The 27,391-nt window shown below is 40.7% G+C and overlaps 3 protein-coding genes across 5 annotated transcripts in view; 2 read left to right on the top strand and 1 right to left on the bottom strand.

Annotated features, from left to right (window-relative positions):
- The window catches only part of ABCC8 (ATP binding cassette subfamily C member 8), a 78,375-nt gene extending 74,272 nt beyond the window's left edge, over positions 1–4,103 (top strand). For both annotated transcript variants that reach the window (XM_061999306.1, XM_061999305.1), the window contains exons 37-39: positions 91–224; positions 1,573–1,635; positions 3,966–4,103. In XM_061999306.1, coding sequence (XP_061855290.1) covers positions 91–224; positions 1,573–1,635; positions 3,966–4,103 — 335 coding nt within the window. The remainder of the gene's footprint in view (positions 1–90; positions 225–1,572; positions 1,636–3,965) is intronic.
- Positions 4,104–9,592: 5,489 nt separating this feature from the next.
- Positions 9,593–10,795, top strand: KCNJ11 (potassium inwardly rectifying channel subfamily J member 11). The gene has a single exon (XM_010199740.2). It carries the CDS (start codon positions 9,593–9,595, stop codon positions 10,793–10,795), a length of 1,203 nt encoding a protein of 400 aa, XP_010198042.2.
- An 11,375-nt stretch (positions 10,796–22,170) lies between these two features.
- Positions 22,171–27,391, bottom strand: part of NUCB2 (nucleobindin 2) — a 29,360-nt gene continuing 24,139 nt past the window's right edge. For both annotated transcript variants that reach the window (XM_061999234.1, XM_061999235.1), the window contains exon 13: positions 22,171–25,944. In XM_061999234.1, coding sequence (XP_061855218.1) covers positions 25,838–25,944 — 107 coding nt within the window. In that variant the 3' untranslated portion in view covers positions 22,171–25,837. The remainder of the gene's footprint in view (positions 25,945–27,391) is intronic.

The raw sequence follows: 27,391 nt of genomic DNA, 5'->3' as shown, positions 1-27,391 counted from the left end.
GTGAGACATTACTTTCCAACAATATGCACTGCTCTGATCTGACCCTCTCGTACACACACACCCCACACTGTTTTACTGTGTTGTTTCCAGATGCTATAGTCACAGAAGGGGGTGAAAACTTTAGCCAGGGACAAAGACAGCTGTTCTGCCTAGCAAGGGCTTTTGTGCGGAAGACGAGCATCTTTATCATGGATGAAGCCACAGCATCTATTGACATGGCAACAGTGAGTTTGGAATGTTTCTGATCTCTCGCTTTCCTTGAGGTAGGGGGAAAACTGCTTACATGTGAAGAAAAAGATGGGAACAAATTCTATCTGTTCTGTAATATGCTTATCTAATGCAGACATATTTACAAGTCCAGATAGTTGTGAGTCGTTGCTAACTAAACTAAAGAGCTTTTAAATCATTTTACTAGGAGTTTAATAGTTATTCCAGCATTGCTTGCATTAGGAAAATGAAGCATGTTATTTTCATTGACAGTTTGATTTCCTAAAGCAAACAAAGCCTTGGAAGGTAGCTGGGATGGTCAATGAAGGGTAAATTGGCAAGTACACAAATTGCCCCAGTGTGGTGGACAGTCAAGACATTAGAAGGCTTGAAAGCAGAGTCAAGGAAATAAACAGAGACATAGAAAAGACATACTGGATTATTGCATAAATTGTCTGAAAATGTTAGAAGTTGAACCACGCTGTAATAGTTCACTGACTGGGTTTTAGCCAAGTAGAACAGTACATTCTTCGGATGTTTTTTGTCTCTGATGTTGTTATGAGAAATGTTTCAATCTTCTTCATGATTATTTTATTTATAAAGAATGCAATTCAAAGAGTTTATTGTAATATCTACAATTTTTAGCTCTATAAGATGTTAGTGTGTTGGGTGTAAGTAAAGTTGGGAATGAGACTGTAGGCAGCTGAGTTAAAACACATTTTCAGGTTTGACACATTGAGGATGTAGCTCCTCCCTTGAGAAACATATCTAAAGAACAGATTATAGCAAAAAAGGTATCTAGGTAGTGACATTTCTAGGTGGAGTTTGGTACACAACAATGTGTTTCCTAAATAGCAAAGGATGAGTACTTGTTGAGTGAGAACTATGTATGTTAAGACCATCTTAAATGTCACCTCCAGTGTGAAGTACGCCAGGTACAGCACACTCACTTTCTTATCACTGCCAGCCCTTGGTGCTCAATGGCCACAGTGTGCTGGGACATTGCTGGGCTTCCAGAAGGGTGAAGAATGCACTGCAGAGGTTGCAGCACAAGGGCAGCCTGGCAGAATTCACTTTTGATTTCCTCACTCTAAAACCAACATGGGGCTAGCAGGACTTTGAGGGCCAGGGCACAGCTCTGGTGTGTGCTGAACCCAGAGGTGAGGGGGTGGCTGGCGCAAGCAGGGCTGCCTAACTGGAGACCAGGCTCTGGCTTAGTTCTGACACGTACTTAATTTTTCACTTCTGCAATGAAAGGTCAATAAAACATGCATAATCAGTGGTTACTTAATGCTTCTTAGTGTCTGTGCGTCTGTCATGTAACCTCTGTGATTTGAAGAGCAACAAATGGTTTTCTTTGTGTAGGAGAACATACTGCAGAAGGTAGTCATGACTGCGTTTGCTGACCGTACTGTGGTGACAATAGCGGTAAGTACAGTCTCTGCTGTTCTAATGCAAACAGGAATCACAAATGTTGCATTGGTTGGTTCTTGTCAGCGGTAATAAATGTGCTAATTTGGACATCAATCTCTTTATAGAGTGGTGTTTAAGTATAAGCTTTCTTTTTCATTTTAAACTACTTTCCTACTTAAATACATAATAAAAGCTTCTTAATTGTGTTCCATGATGCTAAGTGTGATTGCCTAGGAAGCCATGAAATCTAAATGAGCAGTCTATTTTCTGTTCCTCATTTTAGACTAATGTAAAATATTACTTTGACTACTGTGACTAAGAATATGTTTCATCAAGTTACAATAATCATTTAACTAAGGACAGGTAAAATTGTGTAATATTTCAGCCACTGGATAAAACAATTACGTTTCAGGATTTAAATAAATTAGACTCTTACTAACCTATAAAAGTAAACATTCCATCCACATTGACAGTGACTGAATTTAACTTTGCATGTTCTTGAATTAATTATATACAAAGATCTCGAGTGTCTATAAAATATTGTTTATGAAAGAGATTTAACCTGAATCAAAGCAGTTGACTCAACAGATATGCCAGAAGCGGTCCTTAAGTCCTCTATTTTCTAAAAATATACATGCTTCAGGGAGGTAAAATAAAGTTATGCTGCTTCTTAATACTTAAAAATTAAGTACAAGTCAAGAAATCTATGCTGAGGAATGTTACAATGTTATTTTATTTTCACCTAGCAAATGTGTACCAGAAAACTTGATTTATCTTATGGTATCTAGTCAGTGTGTCACAAAAAAAAGAAAAGGAATCATAAATATGAAAGACTACAATGTCTTTCATTATCCTAGGGAGTTTTAAACTACAGAGTTCAAACAAACAGTATTTTGGAATAAACTTGCTTTGGCTGTTTTTGTTTCCAAATGTAAATGTAATTTCCAGCAGGCGGGTTTGCATTTAAAATGCCTTGTAGTGGAAACATACTGTGGGGGTTTGGAGGGGGTTGAGGAGTGGTTTGGGGCTCCTGTTTGGTCTTGGGGATTTTCTTTTAATTTAATTTTTTTTCAAGGAAAGCCATATATTCCTAATTTGTGTTTAGGAAGGACAGGAACAGAAAAGTATAGTATTGGGTCTCTATTACCAATTTATTGAGTTAGGATAGAAAAAAGCTGATACGACTGAGCAAATAAAAATGGCTATTAGAAACATGAAGACCCTCCTGTAAAAGCTGATGTCATAGCCAAATAAAAAAAAAAAAACAACAGAGCATGAGAGCAGCCTCTGGAAGCCATCAGAACTAATAATGAATCCATGAATGCTAGAAACCCACCTGGAGCAAGAAGTCTGACATCCATTTGATGATCAATACATGAAAGGAATGCTCAGGAAAAGTAACAGCATTGCAGAAAAGCTAAATTAAGTCTTTTCAGTATTCACCGTGGAAAAAAAATGAGGCTTCTTCCTCATGAATCAAATGTTAGAGCCTCCTAGGAAAGGGGTAGAGAATAGAAAACAGCACACCACTGTGTAAGTCCATAGTGTGCACATACCTTAAATATTGTGTGTAGTTGCAATCTTCTTATCCCTGTAACAACACACGGAAACTGAAAAATGTTGAGAAGCACAAGAATGATGGGAGACATGGAGCTGCTCCATACAGGGAGCAGCAGAGCAGCTCAGCCTCTTCTGCCTGGAAAAAAAGACATCATAAGGGTACGTGAGAGGTCAGCAAAGCTCTGAGGCAAGACGGAATAGGCATCAGATGAAGCTCTGCATATCACAACCCAGAGCAGACAAAAGCAGGCACTTGTTCACATAGTGGGGAGCAGGCCTAGAAAAATATGTTCCAGAGGATGTGGATGCAAAACTTTTGTGCAAGCTGAAGAGAAGATATGGGAAAAATCTTAGAGAGATCTGTTCAGTTTTACACATAAACAAACCACACCAAGCTCAGTCACTCCATTGACCTAGACGTGGTCCAACAGAGGGAGAGTACTCACATGCAGTACCACACTCACAGGCCCCGTTCTCACTGTTCCTGGCCACCTTCTTGTGGCAACACGTGGTGACAGGACTGTGGACAAGGGACATCACAGTCTGAACTCCTATGACTCTTCATACTCCAGTACCTATGTGCAACTGAGATACTCGAACACTCACGTGGCTCTTGGTCTGTGCATTTATTTGCAGTATCTGCACAGTAAATTAGGATGAAAAGTAGGATAAGTAGCCATAATCAGACTTGAACTTGTCAGGAAATTAACTTCTGTAAGTCTGTCTTACCCTGGAATATATTTGACAGACGCACTGAAGTGGCATTTTGCTTATTTGTTTTCCAGCACCGCGTGCACACGATCCTCAATGCAGATTTGGTTATTGTAATGAAGAGAGGGGTTATTTTGGAATATGACAAGCCTGAGGTTCTGCTAGAACAAGAAGACAGTGTCTTTGCTTCTTTTGTACAAGCAGATAAGTAATAAAAAGAAATAAAGCATTTTGAAGTAAAAAATGTATTCTTTTCTAAAAATGTAAAATACCTGTAAATAAATATGATTTCATACTCAATGGAGGGTTTCCTTTTTTTAATAAGATGAGACATTTTTCTCCATCTGAAGCATTAATCAGTTATCCATGTACTTTTGTTTTTTGTATACTGCTGCTCTTCTCTTTATTTGCTACCAAAGAATTGCAAAATATAGTTGGAAAAAACCTTCATAGGTGAAATATGACAGGATACACATCAAACAACCATAGCCAGTTTTGTGTACCTCTTAAATCCTTCCTGTCACTTTATAAACATGTTATTTTTAATGTGTAATAGTCCTACTGTAGATAATGCTTATGGCTGACTAAATGCATAAGGAAAAATTATATACCAAAGGTATTTCCCAAAAGCTTGTATCTCTTTTAATCCTATGACTCTGTAAAGCTTTAATTTCTAAATATAAAATCTGTACCACTTTTTTAATATTGTGTTTCTTGGTAGTGCCTGTGTCTCTTGGTCTCTCTTTTAATACCTTTCAGAAGTTAATTGCAGCCTTTAGTCTTTCTCAGGCCGCCTCATCTCTACCCCGATAGAATTAAATGATACTGACTCCAACGAGATGGGGCCTGACTCCCTCCCAATCTGTGAGGAAGTAAAAGCATGCAGGTTGTGATAAAGTGTAAGTCTTTAATGCCCTCTGTTTCCGGACCAGTATCAATGTGCCGGTTCATCTGGAAATGTATCTCTCCGAATCTGTTAATTGAACAGTATTAAACCTTTCACTGTAGCTCAGAGCCATGAGAGCTTGACTCATGGTCTCTTAGTTGCACGTATTTCACCCACTATCACGATGTTTCTAGATTCAGTGTCATCTTTAGTAAGAAATTCTGTATGCTTATTAAGATAAGTTGTACCCACTGAAATGATCCTAATTTGGCTGGATGGCTACTTGTCCCTGCCCTATCAGTTCACTGTGACAGTCGTTTCCGGACTTGTTAACTGTTGAGGAGTTAAGACATCAATGTCCCAATGGAAGGCTACAATGAATTTTTCACCATTGTTCTTTTTATAGCAACTTTGCCTTTACATCCATTTTCGTCCTCTTCTCTTTTCTGAAGAATTCCTGGCACTTGGAGAGACTGTTTTTTTAAACTCTTCAGCCTGCTCAACTCATTTGGAATCTGTTCTTTAAAGGCTCTGTTTTCTAGATAAAGACATCTCTGTGTTCTCATGGAATACATAATATTTTTAATGCATTACTTTTCTAGCACTGCAGTAGAGCACAAGGAAAACTGCAGAACTGTCATTTCTGTTGAAGTAGTGTGACCAGTTCCACAGCGATGTATTTGCAGCATGTGTCTGCTACTAGTGCAACACTTCAGGGCATTACATGGAGGCCACAGAACGTAGAACAACAGCAAAAGCTCAGAGGAAAGATACAATTATGCAGATGAAATGTGTGAGCTGTTACTGCCTGCTATAGATAAAAGAGAGAAAATGGGTAGCTGGGAGAGATATCCTGTTCCTGGCAATCATTTTCCTAGGCAGCTTCAAAGAAGAAACAGCTGCAGAATTATTGGTGTGTTTTCCTCTGGGATACCAGGCATCCATTAGGGCAAAGAGAGAAGAAACAAGAGACAGGTGTCTATTCTTCCAGGGCATCAGAAGGGCACAGTGAGCATTGAGCAGGTTTCTACTTGAGCTCCTGTGTATGCTGGCAGCTGGCTGCTCAGCACTGGTTTAAGGCTGGATCTCATCCTATAAAACACCACTCTGAAGGAGTAAATGGGGCTTGTATTTCACAAAGCAGCATTGCAGGATATTCGGGTGAGTTGGTTCACATCCAACAATTACCTGTCTTTTTAATGGTAGCACACTGATGGATAAATATGTGTGAACAGGGAGGCCTTGGACACAATACAGAGTTTCTCAGCACATTTTAGCTAGCCTTCTTTATAAGTCCCTGAGCCTCAGGGAGTTTCTGTCCCTAACCCCAAAGCGGTTAAGACCCAAAGGATCCCAACAATGACCAAAATCAGTATCCAAGAAAACTGCTGTATGTTGGGGGGCTCATTACCATTATCTGAGTCATTAATCCTGTTGCCTCAAGATAGGCGGTCCAGAAGTTGCTATAGAATCAGGCCCACAAATATATTTTGCATGGCAATGAAGTGTTACTAAGCAAAGTGCTGTACTAAAATGGGTGCAAGATAGACCCAGAGCAGCCACGTGAAGCTGCTGAGGAGAGCTGCTCTGTCCAGACTTTCATTTCTTCTCTGGGTTGGGGCTCGGCTCAATCCCAAAGGTGTCAGTGGGACAGGTTGCCCATGGAGATGAAACCTGGGTTTGTTTTGTTTGCTTTCTATAAATGCTCCCGCTATACAAACACCTTTATAGCATTTATCCCCTTGTCTTAGTATGGCCATTTCATCCTGTTGTACTTACTTCTAAGGGAAGGCTATTTCCTTGGGAGGCCAGGAAGCACAGCGTGCCTGCTACGTGAGCCCAACTCTGCTCGTGCCTTCTCCTGGGGCTTTGCATAACCAGCCCCAAGCTCTTTTCTTGTCTACCTACAGTACAGCAAGGTGATTTCTGAGAATTCATTCATGTTAGGCTAGGACTGTGTAGCCTTTGAAGTAAAGGTCTGCTTCTAAAGGCAGACTAGTATCATGGTGCCAATTAAATTTTAATTTAACAGTTATGGTAGTATATTCTCTTTGTTAGTCATTAAAATTAGGATAAATCAGGGTGGGGGGGAGTTTTTAAATGTAACCCTCATTTTGTGGGTGGAAAATTTACCCCTTATGATTCAATACCACAGAGTGGGATTGTTCATTCCAGTGAGCTCAATTTGTTCAGCTGCTCTTAACACAAATATGTTGGCTCACTCAGAAGATCTGTCGCTTTTTTCATCTAAGTATCTGTCACTTGATGCACAAAGACAGGGCTTCTTTTTATTCTGCTCTAGAAATTCTTCAGCAGAAGCCACTTGCTTTGCTGGCCCAGCTCAGCCAACAAGTGCTCAGAGGTGAAGGAAAAGAAGTGGCAAATGACAGTCTCAGTAAGGGACAGAAGTGGAAACAAGGAAACACTCCTCTGTCTCTAGAGTTCGGGATTCCTAAACGGTTATGGTGAGTGTGTGTGTGCAATAACCCTTGCTGTAGTGGGCCACATGGGTGATTCCTAGCACTGGAATGTGAAGCAATTTTCCTTTCCAACACTCCTCATAATAGTGTTTCACATAGTTCTCATCTGAAGGAAGAGGTACAGAGTAACATGATGAGAAAAGAGTAAGGAAAAATGGCCCAAAGACACCAGTGCCTCTTGAATGCCTCTGCAAGAGTGTAAAGTATTACCCATGAACTGCATGGCATTGTAGAGCCTCTTTATGCTCACTTCAAAATGCTGGAAGTAACTATGAGCTGCTATCAGCAGCTAGACAACCATGCTTTTGACAACTACATCTTCAAATGACTTTTTTGGGGAGCTTTTAAATGTGAAAAAAGAAAAGTGTAAACCACAGTACTTTTAAAGTTAAATCGTATATATAAATCATGTACAAGTGTAGGTGCAGGTGACATTCATGGCAAGCACACAGAAATGTCTGGCTGACAAAATGATGCAGAGGAAGGGCTGAGCTTGGTGGTCTGACAGCTGGATGCCAGGGCACTTTGCTGTTGTTTGTTATCAGAAGAGCAAGAAAGGTGACCCAGAACAACAGAAAGCACGAAGTGTTGGGAAACTGACCCCTCCAATAGGAATGGATATGCCAAACAATTCATGCATAAAAAGTAAATATAGTCCAGAGTGAGAGTAATTGTTTAATTATCCAACGTATAATGACTGCTCAGAGAGCTCAGAGTGATTACTTACCAGTACCCATCTGAAATCCTTAGGTGGGCCACTCTAGGTGGTTCTGGGTGGTAAAAGTTAATTCCAGCTCCAACTGGCTGCCTCCCAGCCATCAACTGGACAATCGTCTCTCCCAGGTGATCAAAGCCAACGAGGGCTTACTGTGTGTACCAAAGCACTTAGAGCCAAGACTGAAAAGAAGGTCCATGGCTACATACAATTAGAAAAATATAAATCCACTGGCATTGAAGTAAACCCTCTTATCCAAAATATCCTACAATGTTTTAGCCTCTCTACAATGTTGGTGTCTGAACTGACAGTAGCAACAAAATATAAACATATGAATGCAAATATTACTACTTAAACAGTAGAGCAGTCACATCTGAATTTTCTCAAATGATGCATCTTATAAAGATACATCCCTACACGCAGGCAGATGTACATATGTATACACACAGAGCTTCCTGTCCCCTTTTGTTGCCTCTTCCGGCAATCTTGATGTCTGTCTGGAAGTTCATGTCTCTGTGGGTTAACCACTGGGAGCCAGATCAGCGTTTTGCAACTTCTACTGCTATTTGAACAGTTGGCATTTTCCTGAGCAGTCACAGCTCACGTGAGCTTCTTTCAGAAAAATCCTTCCTTAGGCAAGGCTAAATAACTCCTGCAAATTTTCTAAGTGGGACTGAGACTCTTTCATTCCAGGTCTCTGTTCAACCATTACATCCTTGAGCTTGGCCTCTCGAGCAAATTTCCTGCGACTGCCTGATTCATTAGATATTGGTTTTCCTCCTAATTACAGAATGATGTGCAGCTGAATTTTAGGATTTTCATTAAAGATTTCCTTAAAAAAAAAAAACAAGCCCCCACAAAAAACACCCACAAACCAAAACCTGAGACCTTTTTGTTTTCTATTTCACAGAATAATTGCCCAACCTGAAACCACACAGCCCCGACCAAGCAGCGGCTGTTAGCTGGACGCCCGGTACTGGCAGCAAATCCATCCTCGAACAAATATTTACTGAAACTGCGGCCTGAAGCCCGACCTCCCCCTCCCTCAGGGAAACAAACCAAACCCACACAGAAAAAACCTAAAACAAAACAAAAACAAACACAAACAAACAAACAAAAACACACACACCCCAAAAAAAAAAAAAAGAAAATAAAAAGAAATCAAACAAGGGAAAATTCCAATAAATAGACCCCAAACCTGAGGTTAAAAGGTAAAGAAAAGCAGGCAGCGCTCACCGGGGAGCGATGGAGACTGGGCACCCCGCTCCCTTCCCACAGAGGTTTCACCCGCCTGGCCCCCGTGGCCGCCAGGGGCAGGCGCGGGGCGGCCTCAGCCCCGCCGCGGGGCCGGAACCGCCTCGGGCCGCGCGGCACCGCAGCCGGGCCCCGCCGCCACTGCCCGCAGCCGGGCTCGGCGGCGCCGCCTGGTGGCCTCCGGGGGCGCCGCCGCCTCCCCGCCGCCGCGCTTGCCGGGGCCGGCTCCGGCGGGGGCTGCGGCGGCGCGTGCACCCGCTCGGCCCCCGCGGCGCGGCCGTTCCCCCCCCCAACACACACACACACCCCCCCGCCCCCGGCGGAGCGGCGGCTGCATGGAGCGGCGGTGAGCGGCGGCGGGGAGCCATGCTGTCGAGGAAGGGGATCATCCCCGAGGAGTACGTGCTGACCCGGCTGGCGGAGGATGTGCCGGATCATGCTCGGTACCGCGCTCGCGAGCGGCGGGCGCGTTTTGTGGGCAAGAACGGTGCCTGCAACGTGGCCCATAAAAACATCCGTGAGCAGGGACGTTTCCTCCAGGACGTCTTCACCACGCTGGTGGACCTCAAGTGGCCCCACACGCTGCTTATCTTCACCATGTCCTTCCTCTGCAGCTGGCTGCTCTTTGGCATGGTCTGGTGGCTCATCGCCTTCGCCCACGGAGACCTGGACCACAGCACCCGGCTGCAGCGTGACCCCGGAGAGGGGGCGACGGGGGCCTCAGCCAGCTTTGTGCCCTGCGTGACTAGCATCCACTCCTTCACCTCTGCCTTCCTCTTCTCCATCGAGGTGCAGGTAACAATTGGCTTTGGGGGACGCATGGTGACGGAGGAGTGTCCTGCTGCCATCCTGGTCCTGATTGTGCAGAACATCGTGGGGCTGGTCATCAACGCCATCATGCTGGGCTGCATCTTCATGAAGACCTCGCAGGCTCACCGCCGGGCCGAGACCCTCATCTTCAGCAAGCACGCAGTCATCGCCCTGCGGGAGGGCAAGCTCTGCTTCATGCTGCGGGTGGGCGACCTCCGCAAGAGCATGATCATCAGCGCCACCATCCGCATGCAGGTGGTGAAGAAGACCGCCAGTCTGGAGGGGGAGGTGGTGCCCCTCAACCAGATCGACATCCAGATGGAGAACCCCGTGGGGGGCAACAGCATCTTCCTCGTCTCCCCACTCATCATCTACCACGTGATCGACAAGAACAGCCCCCTCTACGACATCTCTCCCCTGAACCTTCACCACCACGAGGACCTGGAGATCATCGTCATCTTGGAAGGGGTGGTGGAAACCACCGGCATCACCACTCAAGCCAGAACCTCCTACCTGGCGGATGAAATCCTCTGGGGTCAAAGATTTGTGCCCATTGTGGCAGAGGAAGATGGACGATATTCTGTGGACTACTCTAAATTCGGCAACACAGTGAAAGTGCCCACCCCTTCATGCACTGCCAGGCAGCTGGAGGAGGACAAGAGCATAATGGACACCATGCCACTGTCCCCAAAAGGCACAATAAGGAAGAGGTCTGTCAAGCTAAAGCCCAAGTTTACCATAAGTGATGAGCCTTCTTGATGCCTTTTGACTGGGAAACTCTGTTAGGGTTTTCTGTCTGAAAGATAAACTCAAAACACTGAGGTGGCCTCTTACTTTTTTTTTTTAAATTCAGGTCGGTAGCACAAGGTATGTTCTGGTGTTATTTATTGTGAGATAAATCTAAAGCTAATTATATTTTTTTAAGGGCGTGAAAGATTTCAAGCAGCACTGGGAGTAAGAAAATCATGGTCTGCAGCTTTAAGTTTCAGTTCAGACTGTTCTGTTTAACTGCACGATCATTTTGCGTTGATTCGTCTTCAGGTAATGACATAGTTTCTCAAAAAATAAAAGTGTATTTATCTTCAGAGATTGCAGTACTTAGGGTCTTGCAGTGTCCTCAAGTCAGTAGTTTTTAACTGGGGTTTTTTTTCCTAACTTGAACAATCAATATATCAAAATAAAATATGAATAATTAATAAAGTAGGCAGGCTTTAAATGCTAACAAAAGGGTCAGGCAATGTTATGTGGGACACCACGCCAGATCTGGAGGTGTCTATTATTATGCTCTATATCTCAATGAAATTATCTGCCAGATTTGCTTCATCTGTATTGCATTGTATGGAGCCACTCCCACCACATGCAGTATAAAACGGTTTTGAATACTTTTGTTTATTTTCAAACCCTCTCCGTATCCAAAATAAAACATTCAGGAATTCTTTTTGGGGTGCACATTTCTGAATAGTAAGCAATGCTTAGCTTTATCAAGGGTAGCAGATAGAATGTAATTGAAATTCATTATAAACAGGAAAAAATCCTGTGTTCTAATTTCTAAATGAAAAGAAGCAACTTCCTCCACACACACACATAGAGCCACATGGCAACAGAATACCCAGTAAAAAAATTAATCTCTCCCATAGGTCAGAGTAGATTCTGTTAGATAATCAGGGAATATAAATAGAATTGGATATTTTAAATGCAAGGGCAATGCTGAAATCATATCTGCATGCAGCAGGCAAAACCTTTCACTCCTTTCCCGTTTGTAAAAGAAGCCGAGGTTTTTGTGTGTAGGGAGAGGAGGGACGTGTAAGACAATGTGGTCACCTTTTGGATGCTGTGTCACAAAACATGCTCCTGCTGAGGAAAAAAATCCCTTTCCATTTCGGCCCTGGCTGCCCGACAGAGCCTTGCCTGCCATGGGTTTTAGCTGTATTCCAGGTCTGTCTTTACTGGCAAACGTGAAGGAGCCATGTTCACCCCCTCCCCTCCACAGGGATAGCAGGAGCGATTCACCTGAGCACACCCCTGCAAAGCCCCTCTCTGGGGATATTAGTGACCACAGCAAGTTGGTTTCTTTGGAGGGGTTTTGGGAGATAGCAGCAGCGTTAACTACAGTGTGTTATTAACATGGCAGCTGCCACTCAAGTTAAAAAAAAGGTAATGTTGCCCAAATGAAACCTAAATAAGCATCACAGAACTGATCCAACACTTGCCATGCAGAGAAGCACCAGGTTACTTGCAATGTATTTATTCAAGGAGCTTTTGGTATCAAGTTCTTATCTGTTATGTAGTTTATGACAGACACCTGAAATGGTTTATGCTGGCAACAATATGGCAAATTTTTGATGCATTGTCAGGGTAACAGTATGACAAATTCAGAAGTGACAAAACTTCCATATTGACTGAGGAATATTTTCAGTCGTCTGTAATAAAATGAAGTAACGTTTGGGTTAAATCAAGGTTTGTTTTAAAATGATCAAATAGTAGTTATATTTTCAGTATTTCTGTATTTCAGTTTTATAAAGACTTGTATCAGCATTATCAGACTGCCAGTTATGAGAATAAATGCCTGTTCAGTTTCCAGATTCCTAGTACTCCAACACTATTCTACTCTAAAAATATGACGCCCTCAATAGTGAAGAGACAATTGTACTGGCATTAGGAAGTAGTCATCAAAGAAAATTTGGAAAGGCATATTTTACATTTGTAATCATTAAAAATCCTATTTTTAAAAATAGGGAATGATTAAATGCCTTTGATGATTAAATTTCTTCTGTAAGACTGAGTCTAATTGTCACATTATTTTCCAGCTTTCCCTTTTGCTGCCTTAGATCCATCTCCCATTGTCCATCAAATGGGCACTTAAAATAACAGGTAGTTGCATTTCACTGACACCTTTGTTCCTGTGAACCGCTGCTCTATTCTTACAATGGAATTGGCAAAATATTACAGTTATCTTTCCAGTGACTTGGTATCGTTGACTTCTCTGTAGTCTCCTTAGTGCCTCATTTCAATTTGTAAGATACACTTTAAGGTTCCCGGGTAAAACCTCTTCAGCTCTGATAGCATTTTAAGACTGTCTTCAAGATTTGACCTAAATGTGCAGCAATTTCAGCAGCAATATCATGCAATTATTTGCAGGAACTGATGCAAGCCTCTTTTTGCCTCAGGGAAATCTGTACTACAGAGGTAGAAAAATTCTCTTTGTTCACTGTGAGATGGGAAGGGAAAAACAGGAGGAACTTGCATCCACTGGGCTGCTTTCAGAACCGCCTTTCTTTTCATGTCACTTATTTGACAAGAATTTGCCTAATTTTCTCAAGACCTGAAATAAGTAAGCATCATAATATTATGGGGAAAGCAGGATTCATGCTAGTATTAAAATCACCATACTGAAATATTTAAATCAAAGTGCTGGTGATTTTGAATCTCGGGATTTTTGTAATTTTAAGTCCTTCTGTTCTTTCACCATTTTAAATATTCAAAAGCATTTCATAAAGGGAAGAATAAGTGTACTTGTTTTGTACTAGGGTTATTACTTCTTTGTGAAGCTCTTTAATTTTGTCATTTGTAAAGTACTTGGGAACACAACTGTCTGAAATTGTTCAAGTTGTACTTCTGCTGACTGCCCCCACTCTGTAGGAAGGTTCTGAAGAAGGCGTCTGTGCAGTCAGTTGACATAGAAAAGTCTTCATTCTTAGCAACGGGCAAATGCTGCATTTCTCATAGTGGAAGTCCAAAGTGAGTGGGCTTTTGAACTTCTCTCTCAGCCTACATCTGCTTCTTGGTAGGTGATGTCACAGCTGAGATCCTGCCAGGCAGCTGGGGAGAGTGTGTTGTGGCTCCCACTGCTACCTCTCCTCATGTCCTCTGCACAGAAACCAGCATGTGAGAAGCTGCAGGCTCCATGGTTGGGGTTTGCCCTGAAATAGGAGGATGTGGCCAGCAGAAGTGGGAAGTTGTAGGTGTTGTGGCCACTCATTGCTGAGTTTAAGGTGTGGTAGAACCAGCTGTGTCCATGTGAGTTAACTTTCATATGCTTCAGAGTCCAGAGACTTTTACCAATTTATGCTCATAGTTCACACTGTTCAGTGCGTGTGGACTGGAGTTTACTAAGCTGTTTAGATGGGCAGAAGGATCACGGAGCCTGTGAATGAGAAACAGAGACTGGAGAACATTTATGTTATATGCCATAGTTTTAAAATATTTGCAGTGCCTGCTGGTGAAAACATACTGAAATCTAATGACATACATATACAAAATTAGAGTAGAACAAGGTCTCTTTATCCCTCAAGGCACATGCTAAGCATAGTATTATTGCTGTATACTTCAGTAGGACAAGGTCACTATAAAATACATACAGACCAGAAGTGAACTCAAGAGGCTACATGTTAAGGCAAAAGAGTGTCAGAGATACAAAATAAATACATTTAAAATCCACAAGCGACACAGTGGAAAGAAACAAACTACTTTCTTTTGTAGCCCTTCACACCAGCAAAGATATGACAATGTGAAGAGACCTAAAAGCAGATATGAGAGGCTGGTACACAAGCCTTTAACAAAGCCAAAGTTTACATGCTAGCATAGATTAGCAACAGGGTCAGTGTCAAAACTCAGTCTGCCCTGTAAGGCGAGACTGCAGGCTGGGCATGATCAGCATTGCTCAATCCAGTGGGTAAATATTGCTGCGTGTTGAGCAAGGTACAAGTCACAACAGATTCTTGTTGGAAGCAGTGTTAGAAGGCTTTGTGGCAACTGATTCTTGTGGTTATTATTAATAGTTAAAAATATCAATCTAATGAATAATTAATAGTTCTTTGAAAATTGAATGTATTTCTTCACGTCTTCCTTCCTGTTCCGCTCTTTCTTTCTACATTGTTCACCCCGAAAGGTAATTATTGTCGATCTGCTAGCACAGATTGTTTTGTTTGGGATAAAGCACAAGAGTGCTTTGGGAAATGAAATATAAAATGAAAATAGAGATTTGAAACCCAAAAACATCTGTGAAATTGCCAAGCTTGCAACTTTCACAGTGATTACTTGTACAAAGAATGGAAATATCTATTCTGAGGATCTGGATATTAATAAACTCCTATAGATTATTCCCTGTCGTTCATTTTGCAGGCTCCTGTGGAGGGGAAAGTGGTTTTGCTTTTCAAGTTAGGATTGAGGGAGAAGGTTCAAAGTCATTGCATTCTAGGCTCCCTCGTTACCTTTCTCTTTCCCTTTGCCCAAAGTCATACTGGTGTTGCCACTAAAAAGGAGCAAGGTCAGTGCTCATTACAGTGCATGTTCCCATGTGGCCCTGCGTTCATCCAGGGACAGCTGCCCCATCCCAAGGTGGACATCTCAAACCCAACAGCCTGGTGTTCTTGGAAGGCAGTTGGGAATTTCCCAGCCACTTCATTGGATCTTTAGGTCAAAGGATGTAATCTGCCAACCTGCTAATGGCACGTGCTGCAGCAGAAAGAGGGATTTAATCAGGACTGCAGGCCTTACTCAGGCAAAGCTGCCGTTTTACGTGCAAAGACTCTTGTGTGAAGGAGACCTTAAGTAAACTGGACCAGAGCGGTGGTAGGACTTGTGCTCAACATGGCTGGTGACTGTCTAACTGCCTGTAACAAATGACTCAGTGTACTATTTTTAATTCAGCAACAGGAGGAAGATACATGATATGAATCTCCACACCCTCTCAAGGAGAACTATTAAAAGAGCAAAAGACATTCTTGAGAGGCTGTAGATACTGCTGCCTCCATCCTGCAGTTAGCAATGCTGGATGCCTGCAGAAGACGGCATGCTGCATGTTTTATTGGGTTACGCCCCTATTTTAATACATAGTGCATCTTTAAAGAGTCATCACTTTGGGATGGCTCAGTTTAAAAGTAATTTTCAAAAATCAAAACTTGCAGCCTCTCTTTGCCACTTGCCTGTCAGTCTTTGTGCCCAGTTTACTTATTAAGCCTAAATGTAAATGGCAACTCTATCAGAGGTTTCCTAATCAGCTCCCTTACTACAAAGCTGGGCATCCTTAAATAACCAATCCCATCTACACTAGAGGGAATCCAGAGGCCTTGTGATGGTGGTCCCACAGAGGAACATGGCTCCTCTTTCCTCCTGTCACAAGAGTTGCGGCCTGCGCTGTCAGGAGGCATCAAGCATCCCATCTCCTCCCTCTACCCCTGCAGCTGTGGGAATGGTGAGGCCCTGAGCTGGGAGTAGGACTGCCATGTGTTATAGCAAGAGGTGGGAGTCACCCTTTTCCTTTCCTGGCAGTTCCTTGTTTACTTGCTATTTTAAGTGTCAATACCTACTAGTAACAATTTGGGGACAACTTTGGTGGTGATGGAAAATATACATCCTGCCTATCTCTTGCCCTTCTGCACACACATTTCTGATCCCAAACCTAGACTCTTGTAGGAGATAAAGGGGCATGCAGCAGCTGCATAAGCCATCCTGTCACTTACACCTTCCAGTAATGTTTGCCTCTTGAGGCAAGAATCGTGCTCAGGAATGATATTAATACAGTGGCCCTTAGAGATTTGTTCTGTTTTAAAACTAACACTTTAAAGGTTCTATGTGGCTCTGATTTGCAGTCAGACAATTTATTAGCAGCCCTGGTAGGTTCTTCTACAAAGTAGGAAAAGACACAATTATTTACAGTACCAATAATCTTATACTGACCTATCAAAAAGGGAGTTAATGTATTTATAGAAAAAACTACAATCTTGTATTAAAAAGTATCACCATATTTACACCAGTCCACAAAGTTTTCAGTAGTATGTTCTCATTGCTCTGTAGTCAGTCATCACTGGTTTTCACATTGAATCTCAGAGAAACTGCTCCAAAGTGTGCTAAATTCAACAGATGTCTTCTTCCTGACTGAAAAAAAATATCTGGATGCAGTTCAGAGAATGGCTGACTGAAACGGTGTGCTGGCACTCATATTTCATTCAGTTTTCTGAACCAGTTTAAATTTTTAAAAATTACCGATCAGCATTAGTTGAGAGGTTTGATTTGATCCTCAGTGAGTTATGAGGGAAAGTTCTGTTAGTTCCTTCTTAAAGTTTATAGTGTAGCTATAGCTCATTAAGTGCATAACTGTGGTTGGAAAATTTGGTAATTTCCACATTATTCTGATGTACAGAGTTCAGGGCCACCAAAATGACCAGGGGACTGGAACACCTTTCATACGAGGAAAGGCTGGAGGAACTGGGGCTGTTTAGTCTAGAAAAGAGGAGACTGAGGGGGGATCTTATTAACATTTACAAATATCTATATGGCGGGTGTCAGGAAGTTGGAGCATCCCTTTTTTCTATAGTAGCTGGCAACAGGACAAGGGGCAATGGGATGAAGCTGGAACACAAAAAGTTCCACTTAAACATAAGAAAAAACTATTTTACTGTGAGAGTGAGGGAGCCCTGGCACAGGGAGGGTGTGGAGTCTCCTTCCTTGGAGGTCTTCAAGACTCACCTGGACACATTCCTATGCGACCTGATCTAGGTGAACCTGCTTCTGCAGGAGGGTTGGACTAGATGATCTCTAAAGGTCCCTTCCAACCCCTACCATTCTATGATTCTGTGATTTTATGATACAGTCTCCTTTAGGCAAGATCCCAATCCCAATACCTCTAATAACTTTGTGAGGTGTCTTATTCGATTATCCAGACATACTAAAAGAAGCTTGAGTATTTGCAAATTTGTATCCAATTTAAAGTAACTTCTAAGTGATAACAAACAATAAGAAGCAATGCAGTTTACCTGCAAGCCCGATTTGAAAGGTTTGCTCTACACAGGACTGAGTTGCTGGGTGGAAAACCTCACATCTTAATATTTTAATATTGTCAGATACCTTTGGAGAGAGCTGTAGTTTGGTCACGCAAAAATATATTTTCTCCAGTATTAGTTGTTATGACTTGGTTGGCTTTGGTGAGCTCTGCCCAGTCTTTGTGGCTCTGATACATAACTCAGTGCTTGATGTTGACAAGTACAAAATTTGAAGTAGAAGGTTCAAGACAATCTTATTGATTCTGGTTTATGTAGGAATTTCCCTTATATTGGAGACAGCAGGAGACTTTGTTGAAGCAAGAGAGAAAATCTATTAAAAAGCTGCTGCAATAAAATACTCCTGGAACACTAAGACAAGTCTGATTTATTATAGACGAAAGAGAAACAACAGGGGAAACAAAAAAGTATATGCCTGCTGTTTGAGTGTTCTCTGCCTGGACTCAGTAAGACACTGCCCTTACGCACATACAGAGTGTGTCATGCTGTATATATTGAAAGAGAGAAATTTTGCTCTTTGTGAAAGAGTGCAGCTTTTTTCTGGCAGCAGGAATAAGGACAAAGTATGAGTCCTATCAACATGAGAGCCATTAAGCATTTGTCTTGAGCAGGCTGTTTTCAGCCCACTCACCATCACTTCCACCAATAAAAATAGTCTGCTACTTTGCCACAAAATAAGATTTGTAGTTGTGACGACAATCTAATGAAGATGTGAGGCATCTTCTTTGTAAACCAGATAAGTAAATCAGACAAGGGTTTGACGCTAAACCCACCTCAAGGATGAAATTATATTGCTGTATATTTTACAGCAGGGTAAATATGGAATTACTTCTTATGGGTGATCAGAGAAAGTGAAATTCCTCCTTGCCAAATGTGGTATCTCCTGGAAAGCCAATTGATGTTGGAATGGCCGGATGAAAGACAACAGAACCTCAATTTTTGGCTTGTATTTTTGTACTAGCCAGTTCTAGCAAATTTTGTAGCAGGAAGTATGATGTTCCTCACTCATTTGACATAAAACAATTCAAGGGAAGCAAAAATCCAAGCTAAATTAAACTTTTGTTTATACTACCTTGCTGGAACTTATCTTGAGACTCAGTAGCAAAACTAACATGCCAAGTAAACATATCTACTAGAGCACTGCGGGGACTAATTTGATAGAAAGCTGCAGCCAGGGTCTCCAGGGGCTGAATCATGATTACACAGTGACTTGTAAGTTATACCTTCCTGTCTCAAATGACTCTGTACACCTGAAACTAAATAATTCCCCCTCCCTCCAGTTACATCAAACAGTGCTCTGTACTCTTAAAGTGAAAGGACCTACAGATGTATTATATATACCCAGCAGCCTTAGAAATCTCTCTTTTGTGATAGGTTTCTCCCAGCTTTGTACATTAGTTTGAAAGCAACTTTTTTTTTTGGCAAACATGAAAGCTGTCAGTGTTCTCTGAAGCACAGATTTTAAGTAGAAGCAGTTTCCTGAGTGGCCCAGTAGGTCTTGTCTGACGTTACCCTTGATTATATCCTCCTCCAGTAATCACTGGATTTGAATCTCTTCAGAGCAGAAGTCACTCTACACTCACATACACAGAGAGATGATACAGTGTTTCATAATGCTAGATAAGCAGGTAATAAATGTGAAAATGAGGTAAAAAAAAATTATTATCTCTCTATAGCCTTGGTATTTATATAGTTAATTATTTATACAGAAAGCAAGAGGCATCCATTCTCAGTAAGGAATACAGCAAGAATGAGAAATAATGCCCTTTTGACAGCTTAAACACAACAAACCTCTAGTCCTTTGGATATGGAAATGTACTTACTTATAATAATTTAGTAGTTGTCCAACTACAGGGCTTCTATAACAAATGCAATGTGTAATTACATATTTTCCCTGGCTTATGAAGTTCCCAGCTTCTCCTTGCGAGTCCTTCTCAAGATCCTCAAAACAGGTGCACCAGCACAATTTAGGAAGTGGTGAATTATGGAGCACAAGTGGTTCCTTGCTACATTGGGATCAATCTGTTTACTTTCTTGTAAAGCATTAGTGCAATTTTACTAAAAAATGCTTCCTCAGGAAAATATTTCACAAATTATTCTTTGAAATTCTTTGAAATTCTCAGGCTAGCTGTATTTCTCAAGCTGAATCTAGACCTTTAGATTTAGATTTGGATCTGAACATTTTTATTTCTTCTGTGTGCATTGTTTTGCAAGAGCAATGCTATGTAGGTGTCTCACCTTGTGACAATCAGATCTGAATGGGATTTTGTTTATTTTAATACTTTATTAAGATAGTTTGTGACAAAGCCTGTGAAATCTTACCAGGAGCAATACTTCTATTGCTCCTTAGATTCAGTCTCTCTCAAAACTCTGCTTCTGATAGGTCTGTGCATATAAAGCTGGATGTTTAACGTCAGCAGTGAACTGCACTGTGTGGTTGTGTAAATGGAATTTGTTTTATCTTCGTTATCAAGAGATCCTTTGTTTTTAACTTCAGCATCTGTTTGAAACATCCTTCTGAGAGCTCTGAATCATCTTCATACCTATAGAGTTTGATTCCTTCAGGAAAGAAGGAATGGACTCTCCAGCTTAAATTGAGCACCTCCACAGCAGCCGGCATGTCCATCAAACATTGCACTGTTACATTGGTGACTGTTGTGGGAGCTTCAGGGAACTAGCATTCCTAAACTGGCTCTGATATATGCCATTTTTACCTTTAGAATTCCTGGGAAGTAAAGCTACTACAAACCAACTTACCTATATAAATCAATTACCTTCAAAAAGTCTGTTCCTTGAGCAGTGTCAGGAGTGACAATCAGTTGGCATCTGTATAGTCTTGTTTCCTCCAGCTATATTTTTGGCAGAAATAGTAGCAGCATTGCCTCTTTCACTTCACCATCTAACATGTAGGATCCTACTCTAGGAGGACTGTGATTTGCAGCTATAAATGTCAAGTATCTTTTCGGTCAGTATCTTGGGGTTTTAAACACCAAGTGATTCTCACATTGCAATCCAGTTATGGTGTACTACACTTTGAGATCAAGCATGGTCCAGAGGTGTCTGTATCCAGGAAGAACATCATTAGCTTACTGCTTATTTGCATTTTCAGGGCCTCTTCCAAAAGGAAACAGCATAATGGAAGAAACGTATTCCCTTAAAGGAACAAAAAAGCTTTGGAAACATGTCAGCTGTTTGGCTTTTGAGGGATCACTCTGTTTTCAACATCCTATTTTATTATGTCACCACCCTGCTTCTTAATAAGCTTTTAAAAGTGCTCAGCAATCCTTGTCTTAGACTCCCTCTAGTGAAGAAACAGTATACTGTTTACACTGTATACGGGTTGTTATTTAGCACAGTATTGGATAGTATACTTACAAAAAGTATAACTATTGGATAGAAAGCAATTCTGGCAACTATACCTTTTAAGGCATTACAAAAGATACGAGTAACTGTGGATGGTTTTACTTGCTGTCTCTGGATGGCTAAATAACAGGACTCAAGCTAGTTCCCTATTCCCCATTAAAAAAATGAAAAGTTAATTTTATAGAAACCTAACTAAACTATAGTGAGTAGTTCTATGTTTTCACATGGGACTCTCATTTCACTACCTTGGTACAACTAACTCTTCACTTCAGTAAGCAACAGATATTTGAAGCTGTAAACAAGAAAATACTTTTGGGGGCAGCCTTAAGGACAGCTTCTGGCATCTGCTAACTACATTTGCATAAATTACAAAAAGAAGAATCCAGGGCTCAGAGCTTCACTTCTTTGCAAAATGCCAGTATACATCACATTTTTCTTACTCAAGATATATTTATAAAATGAGAAAGTCTAATGTGGTTGGATATGCATCATGTCCTGTGGCTCTCCCCAAAAGCCATGTTACCACAGCCATTCATACATCCTGAAATAGCAGACACTTGGCTTTAAAGGCAAAATCTATAAGCAAAGAGAAAGCAACATATAGAAAAATTTGTTATCAAACCTGTGAGTGCTTCACCTTGTCTGACTTGTGTTTTGAATTTGAATAAGTCATGGAAGTGTGTGGTGGTGTCAAGAGTTTGTAATGCTGTTGCAGTGGCATTTTAATTAACCAGTTGTGTGGTTTTATGAATACAGAAAATTGAGCATTCAGGTACCTAATTAGTGAATAGCTATTACAGTGAGGCAGCTGGTGCCAAGGAGGAACACAAAGTACTTTTATCTTTTCATAAATTCCTTTTCATATCCTTCCCGAAAGCAAAAACTGGAGGTCTGTTGGGAAGGGCCTCCAAGCTGAAATATAAAGATGAGTGTATAGATGAGATCTAAACCCACCTCTTTCCAACCCACTTAAAATGAAACACTAGACATCTGTTACTGTGCTGAGTTTCAGTTTAATCCAGTTAAAAACTAATCTATACAAAGTACAGAGCGGGGCTTTTTTTTCTTTTTTTCTACACATATTGCACTGGAGGATATGAATTTGTACAACACTGACCAAATCTTACCCCTTCACCCTCCTACCAAAATCTCAGTCAAGTAAAAAGCCAAATCTCTGCATCCTTGTCTTGGAACAGGTGTTTGTATGAACCTACATTCAGTTTTCTTGTAGTCACCTCCTAAATTAAAAGCTGAGTACAGATGAAAGCACTGATGCCCATGATATTCCAGTCCCTTTTATCTTTGATTACAGCTTTCTACCTCCTCACTTAACTGTAAGCTTATTTTGTTTTATTTTTCCAACTCTGAAAAGCTCCTGAGAAATCAGTACCATGGCAGAAACATGCTTTTAGTAGCTGATACTTTAAGTCTCTTTTATGGAAGAGAGAACACAATTAAAAGACATCAGCATCGAAAGAAACACACACATTAAAAAGCAACAAATCTGCTAAACATTTAATGTGTAAGCATGACTTCAGCACATTACATAACCTCTAAGGCAGATGTTCCTCACAGTGAGATAACTCTTATTTAAACCACACTTCAGAATTGATCTGCAAAAATAGTTTAGTAACTTTATTACACTCAGACAGAGACCTCTTTTAGCCTGAGCCTGAAGAATGATAGCTGCCCTCCTCTCCAGAAGAGAATGAGATGGACAGTACTAGGCGATCATGGTCTGTCAATAGACCAGACCTCACAGACCATCTTTTGAAAGTCCTTGCTGTCTTTGTGGACATGCAATACAGGTACTCATGCATATGAGATTTTTGAAGTGAATGGACGAGTATGAAGTTCTAGTTTGGACTCTCATATAAAAAACATTTAGGCAAAAACTAGATGTGTTCTCAGTAGGAGTTCCATAACTTAAGCGTTATTGAGGACTGAGGCTCTGACTTCCACTTAATTTAGTGCAAATAACTGTCAGTTTGACTAAACCTTGATTCTTGTTAGAGATAAACCAATTCTAAGGATGAAAAAAATTGCCCGTTTCCACTTCTAAAAAATGAACAGAAAGTCTGTATCATATTGCTAAACTGTAAGCCTACTAATTAACACTACATTTAGGTATCAGATAGCAATTGAAGGAAAGATGCACACCATGTTACACTGGATACACCTCAGGGGACAGTTGAAATACAAAGTGAGGAACTTTCATTAATGCTAACTCATGATGAAACAAATGAAAACTCTGGCTTCTCACAAACAGCTTCTCCAGAGTCACCGCTGGCACTCACTACACTGTGGTGAGCAGAAGCTGAGTTCAACATCCAAGTTACAAAAGTTCTTCACAAACTATGGATGTTTCAAAGTAAATGGGATAAAGGTGGGATATAATGCCCTTCTCCAATAGCATGGAGAGTAAGAATCTAACAATTATAATGCATGAGGTTGCACTGAAACTGAAGCTTGATTATTACAAAGCATGTAATTACAGATAGTGACATTTATAGGAGGCAGATGTAGTCTGAAGGAATTGTATGACAGAACTGCTTTTTCACACCAAAGGTTTCAGTCCTTAATTCCCTACAAACATCTGTGCCTGTTATCATTTGTCCTCCGTAAACTCTTGTGTGGGATCGGGTGAACACAAAAAAAATTCTCCTCACCATTTCCACAATGTTTGGATAACGCCTTTTTTATTTCTCTCCTCACTGTTACCCATCAGCAGGCTACAATCACAAAGCCAGGGCTGTGCACTGAGAAACTTGGTCTGGATGTAACTGCAACTATGCCTGGGCCTCTTAGCAAACAGGTGAAGTTACTGAAAGGTAAGACATAATCAAACTGATGTTAGAATTGAACAGAAATTACAAACAGTAGAGACACTGGTTTTGGAAACTAAATTAAAATGTTAACCATTTGCATTGAGAACAACAACAAAAAAGTAAAAGAAGTCCAACTGTTTGAGTGGTTAAACAAAGAAAATGCAACACGACAACTAAGAAGATGAAATGGATGAGGAAAACTAATCTGCTCCAGCAGTGAGTTCTATTATATTGTGTGGAGATGAAGCATATGCTCAGGCCTGAGGAAAGAAGCCTTCATCATGGAAGGAATACTCCTAGCTTCTATTAGTCAGTTCTTCAGAGTAAGAAGCTTCCCAAATATTAACAAAAAATGCCAGTAATTGTCTCCTCTGTTTTTGGAGTTTGCCTAAAAGATTGAAGCCGTATTCTGAAAGGAACATCTTTCTGTAACTGAGGCTTGCCAGTTTCTTTGCGTGAAACCCAAATGATCTCCTCTAATGGCGCTGTCAGCAGTTAGCCACGGAACAGGAAGGAATGCAAAGGATGTTTGCCAGGGTGAGTGAATCAGTTCAAAGCCAGCATTATACGGCCAGAACAATCCACGTTTAAAAAAAAAAAAAAGCCAACAAAAAAATAAGCAAACAAAAAAAGCCAAACAGGGTTTACAGTTGAGGATATTTTCAGTCTGAAATGGATAACAAGCAAGGACAATCTCACAACTTTTCAAGATAAAACCCACAGGAAAATCAACTTATCCATTCTTGTAAAATCTTGGCTTACAATGTTAGGGGCCTATGCTGGTTCAAGAACAAAATAATACAATTAAGTAGCACTCATGTTTTAGGACAGTTCAGAAACTGACACCAACTGCTGAAAGGTTTATTTGTAAGAGTTGATACTGAGACTCTTAGCAAGTCAGAGATCCATGTCTGAGAGCTTTCTGAAGGTGTATTTTGAAAAATCTGGTATTATCATAGGAGGTAGGATAATCTGTACAGAAAAAGACAACAAGTCCTGTTCTGTTTTGCACAATATTTCCATCAACATAAAAGCTTACTTAATAACATGCAAAACTTGAGATTAACTGGCACCTGATGAAAGAATGAAGACAAAAACACTGCCCCAAGAGCCAGATGAGTATTCAACTGCTACACGGAATTAATCTCAACAAGGAGGATGGTTTAGCCCGATACACCAGAAGTACAGTATTCCTTTTGAAGGCTTACAGTGAAATTCTTAGGCTTCTGTAAACACAAAAAATATTCACTGTTCCACATCATCCTTTGCTGTGTTTAGATTTCAGAAAGTGCAAATTTTCTGTGATTAGAAGTTAGATTTTTATTTGGTCTCAAAGAAGAAAGGGTTTGGTAGTGCTGGAAATGGTAGGCCTTTATCTATGGTCTTTGTTTCCCCATATTTTGCTTCCCAGCATTTCTGTATAGAGTTTCTCAAGACCTAACTTGACATTCAAGCCAGTTTCCCTGTCTCCTCTCTAACAAGATTCCAATTCATGCCTAAATACAGAATGGCAGACATCTCCTCCTTTTCTGTAAGAGAAGAGTTCAACAGCTCAGTCCCCCAGACATAAAAATATCTTTTAGTATTATTGTTTTCTGAATTCCCTCCCCCATTATATACAGCCTCTAAACAATCTCCTTGTGTTTCTCCTTGATGCACTGGAGAGAAAATTAGTTTATGATTCATATCTGACTGATACTTCATCTCTAACATTCTCAATGATTTCAGAATCTGGGGAAGAAAGTGAAGAGTTCATGTTTTATTTGGATTTCTTGTCTCTTCCCCCCCTCCCCCCAAATAATAAAGATGCTATAAAGTTGAGGCACAAGTGGTTAAGGGTGAACTTGATCAGCAGCTGGTTCTTGGACGTGTCCTGGTGGTAAAGGCTGATCACCTCCTGCAGGATGATTCGGTACATCTCCAACTTTGTGTTCCCCAGCTGTAAAACAAGAATCAAACCATGTACATTCTCATTTAAATTGGCCCCAAATGTGAAAAGTCTTTAAAGGAAGTTTTCTAGTGTAGGGACAATCAAACAAAACCTTTTATTTTTTGCTTTGTAAGTAAAATCAAGAACTTCATGGGTGAGTAACAATTCGGTATTTTCTCTTAGATTTCAAGTAGCTTCTGGTTTCTGTTAAATATTTTCGCTTACATAATACATGAGTTCTTTGGAGACTGTTATTTCTGAAATATATTATATGCTTATGAAACCTTTAATCCCAATATGGGAAGCTTGAAAAAGGGAAGAAATTAACAACTCGTACCTGTATTTTACTCCTCACTGCATCAACAATACTTACAATGTTCTCCCTTTGCCTACCTTTGAGTAACACTAATTTTCATAGTTTTATGAATACTTTAGAACTTGCAGCTGCATTTTTGTGATTTAGTTCTCCTTAAATTACCCTTAGTAGCTCCAGTAGCCTACAGATTAGAAATTGTCTACTTGGATCTTCTTAACTCAGTGAATGAATAGTGACCAGTTCTGGTTAATATAATTAATTCTTATGACACCTGATTAAATGACTTCGCAGAAAGTTTTTATATCAAATAATATATGTGTTAAGAACAGTATCTGCTACAATATTGCCAGCATCAAAAGAGGTATCGTTAGTGCAACTCCCAAGGCATCTGCTATTACACATGATATTTTTATTGAAGGTGAGAAGAAGTGAGGTTCTCAGAACTAAGTGTCATAAACTGAAATTACTCATAGGCAGTTTTGAACCAAAAGAAAGACAAAATTAAATTGGTACTGAAATTTCATTATACAGAACTGAGTGGCCTAGAGAAAAAATTCCAGAGTACTCAACAAAGCAAGCTGTTTAAAGTTTGAAATCTCACTGTTACCCCTGCAGGAGCAGTTAAGAGCTTCCAGTATTCAAAAGGCTGTCTGGATATAGTCTAAAGCCTTATGTTTGACACAAGTGTCAAGACATTCTTGAGCTCTACTGATAATGTTAACACATGAACATGGAAGTGAGAAAAGCCATACTAGCTTTTTCTTCCCCTCTAGAAAGGTTGAAACCAAGTCAGAATGAATAGGTGAGCAAAGCCCCTCGAAAGAACAAAAGAAACAGACAAGTAGTGCTAAAATATACCTGACTGATTGCCACCAATGAGCAAATGTAATGATTTGTTAAAACACTATCATCTTCTAAGGGTGTTGAAGTAATTGTTGGTTTATACTGTCTAAAACTAAACTTGTCATGTCATGTTGAGCCCAACTGCTGGTAAACTGGCCACTGAGGGTAGACTTGTTGAAAGCACTTAAATGCTTTGATTTGTTCTGCAGTCTGACACTGCTAATGCAGCCATAGAACGCCATACAGACCTGGTCATTTGTATGTCCTTGTTCTTCTGTGGATGCTCAAAAATCCTAG

This window comes from Colius striatus, chromosome 7, assembly GCF_028858725.1.
Source record: "Colius striatus isolate bColStr4 chromosome 7, bColStr4.1.hap1, whole genome shotgun sequence".
Taxonomy (NCBI): domain Eukaryota; kingdom Metazoa; phylum Chordata; class Aves; order Coliiformes; family Coliidae; genus Colius; species Colius striatus.
The sequence above is the reverse complement of the archived record's forward strand: the minus strand, read 5'-3'. Positions and strand labels throughout refer to the sequence as shown.

Excerpts from the sequence above, each read along its gene's own strand:
- KCNJ11 (XM_010199740.2), top strand. The coding sequence starts at position 9,593 with ATGCTGTCGAGGAAGGGGATCATCCCCGAGGAGTACGTGCTGACCCGG.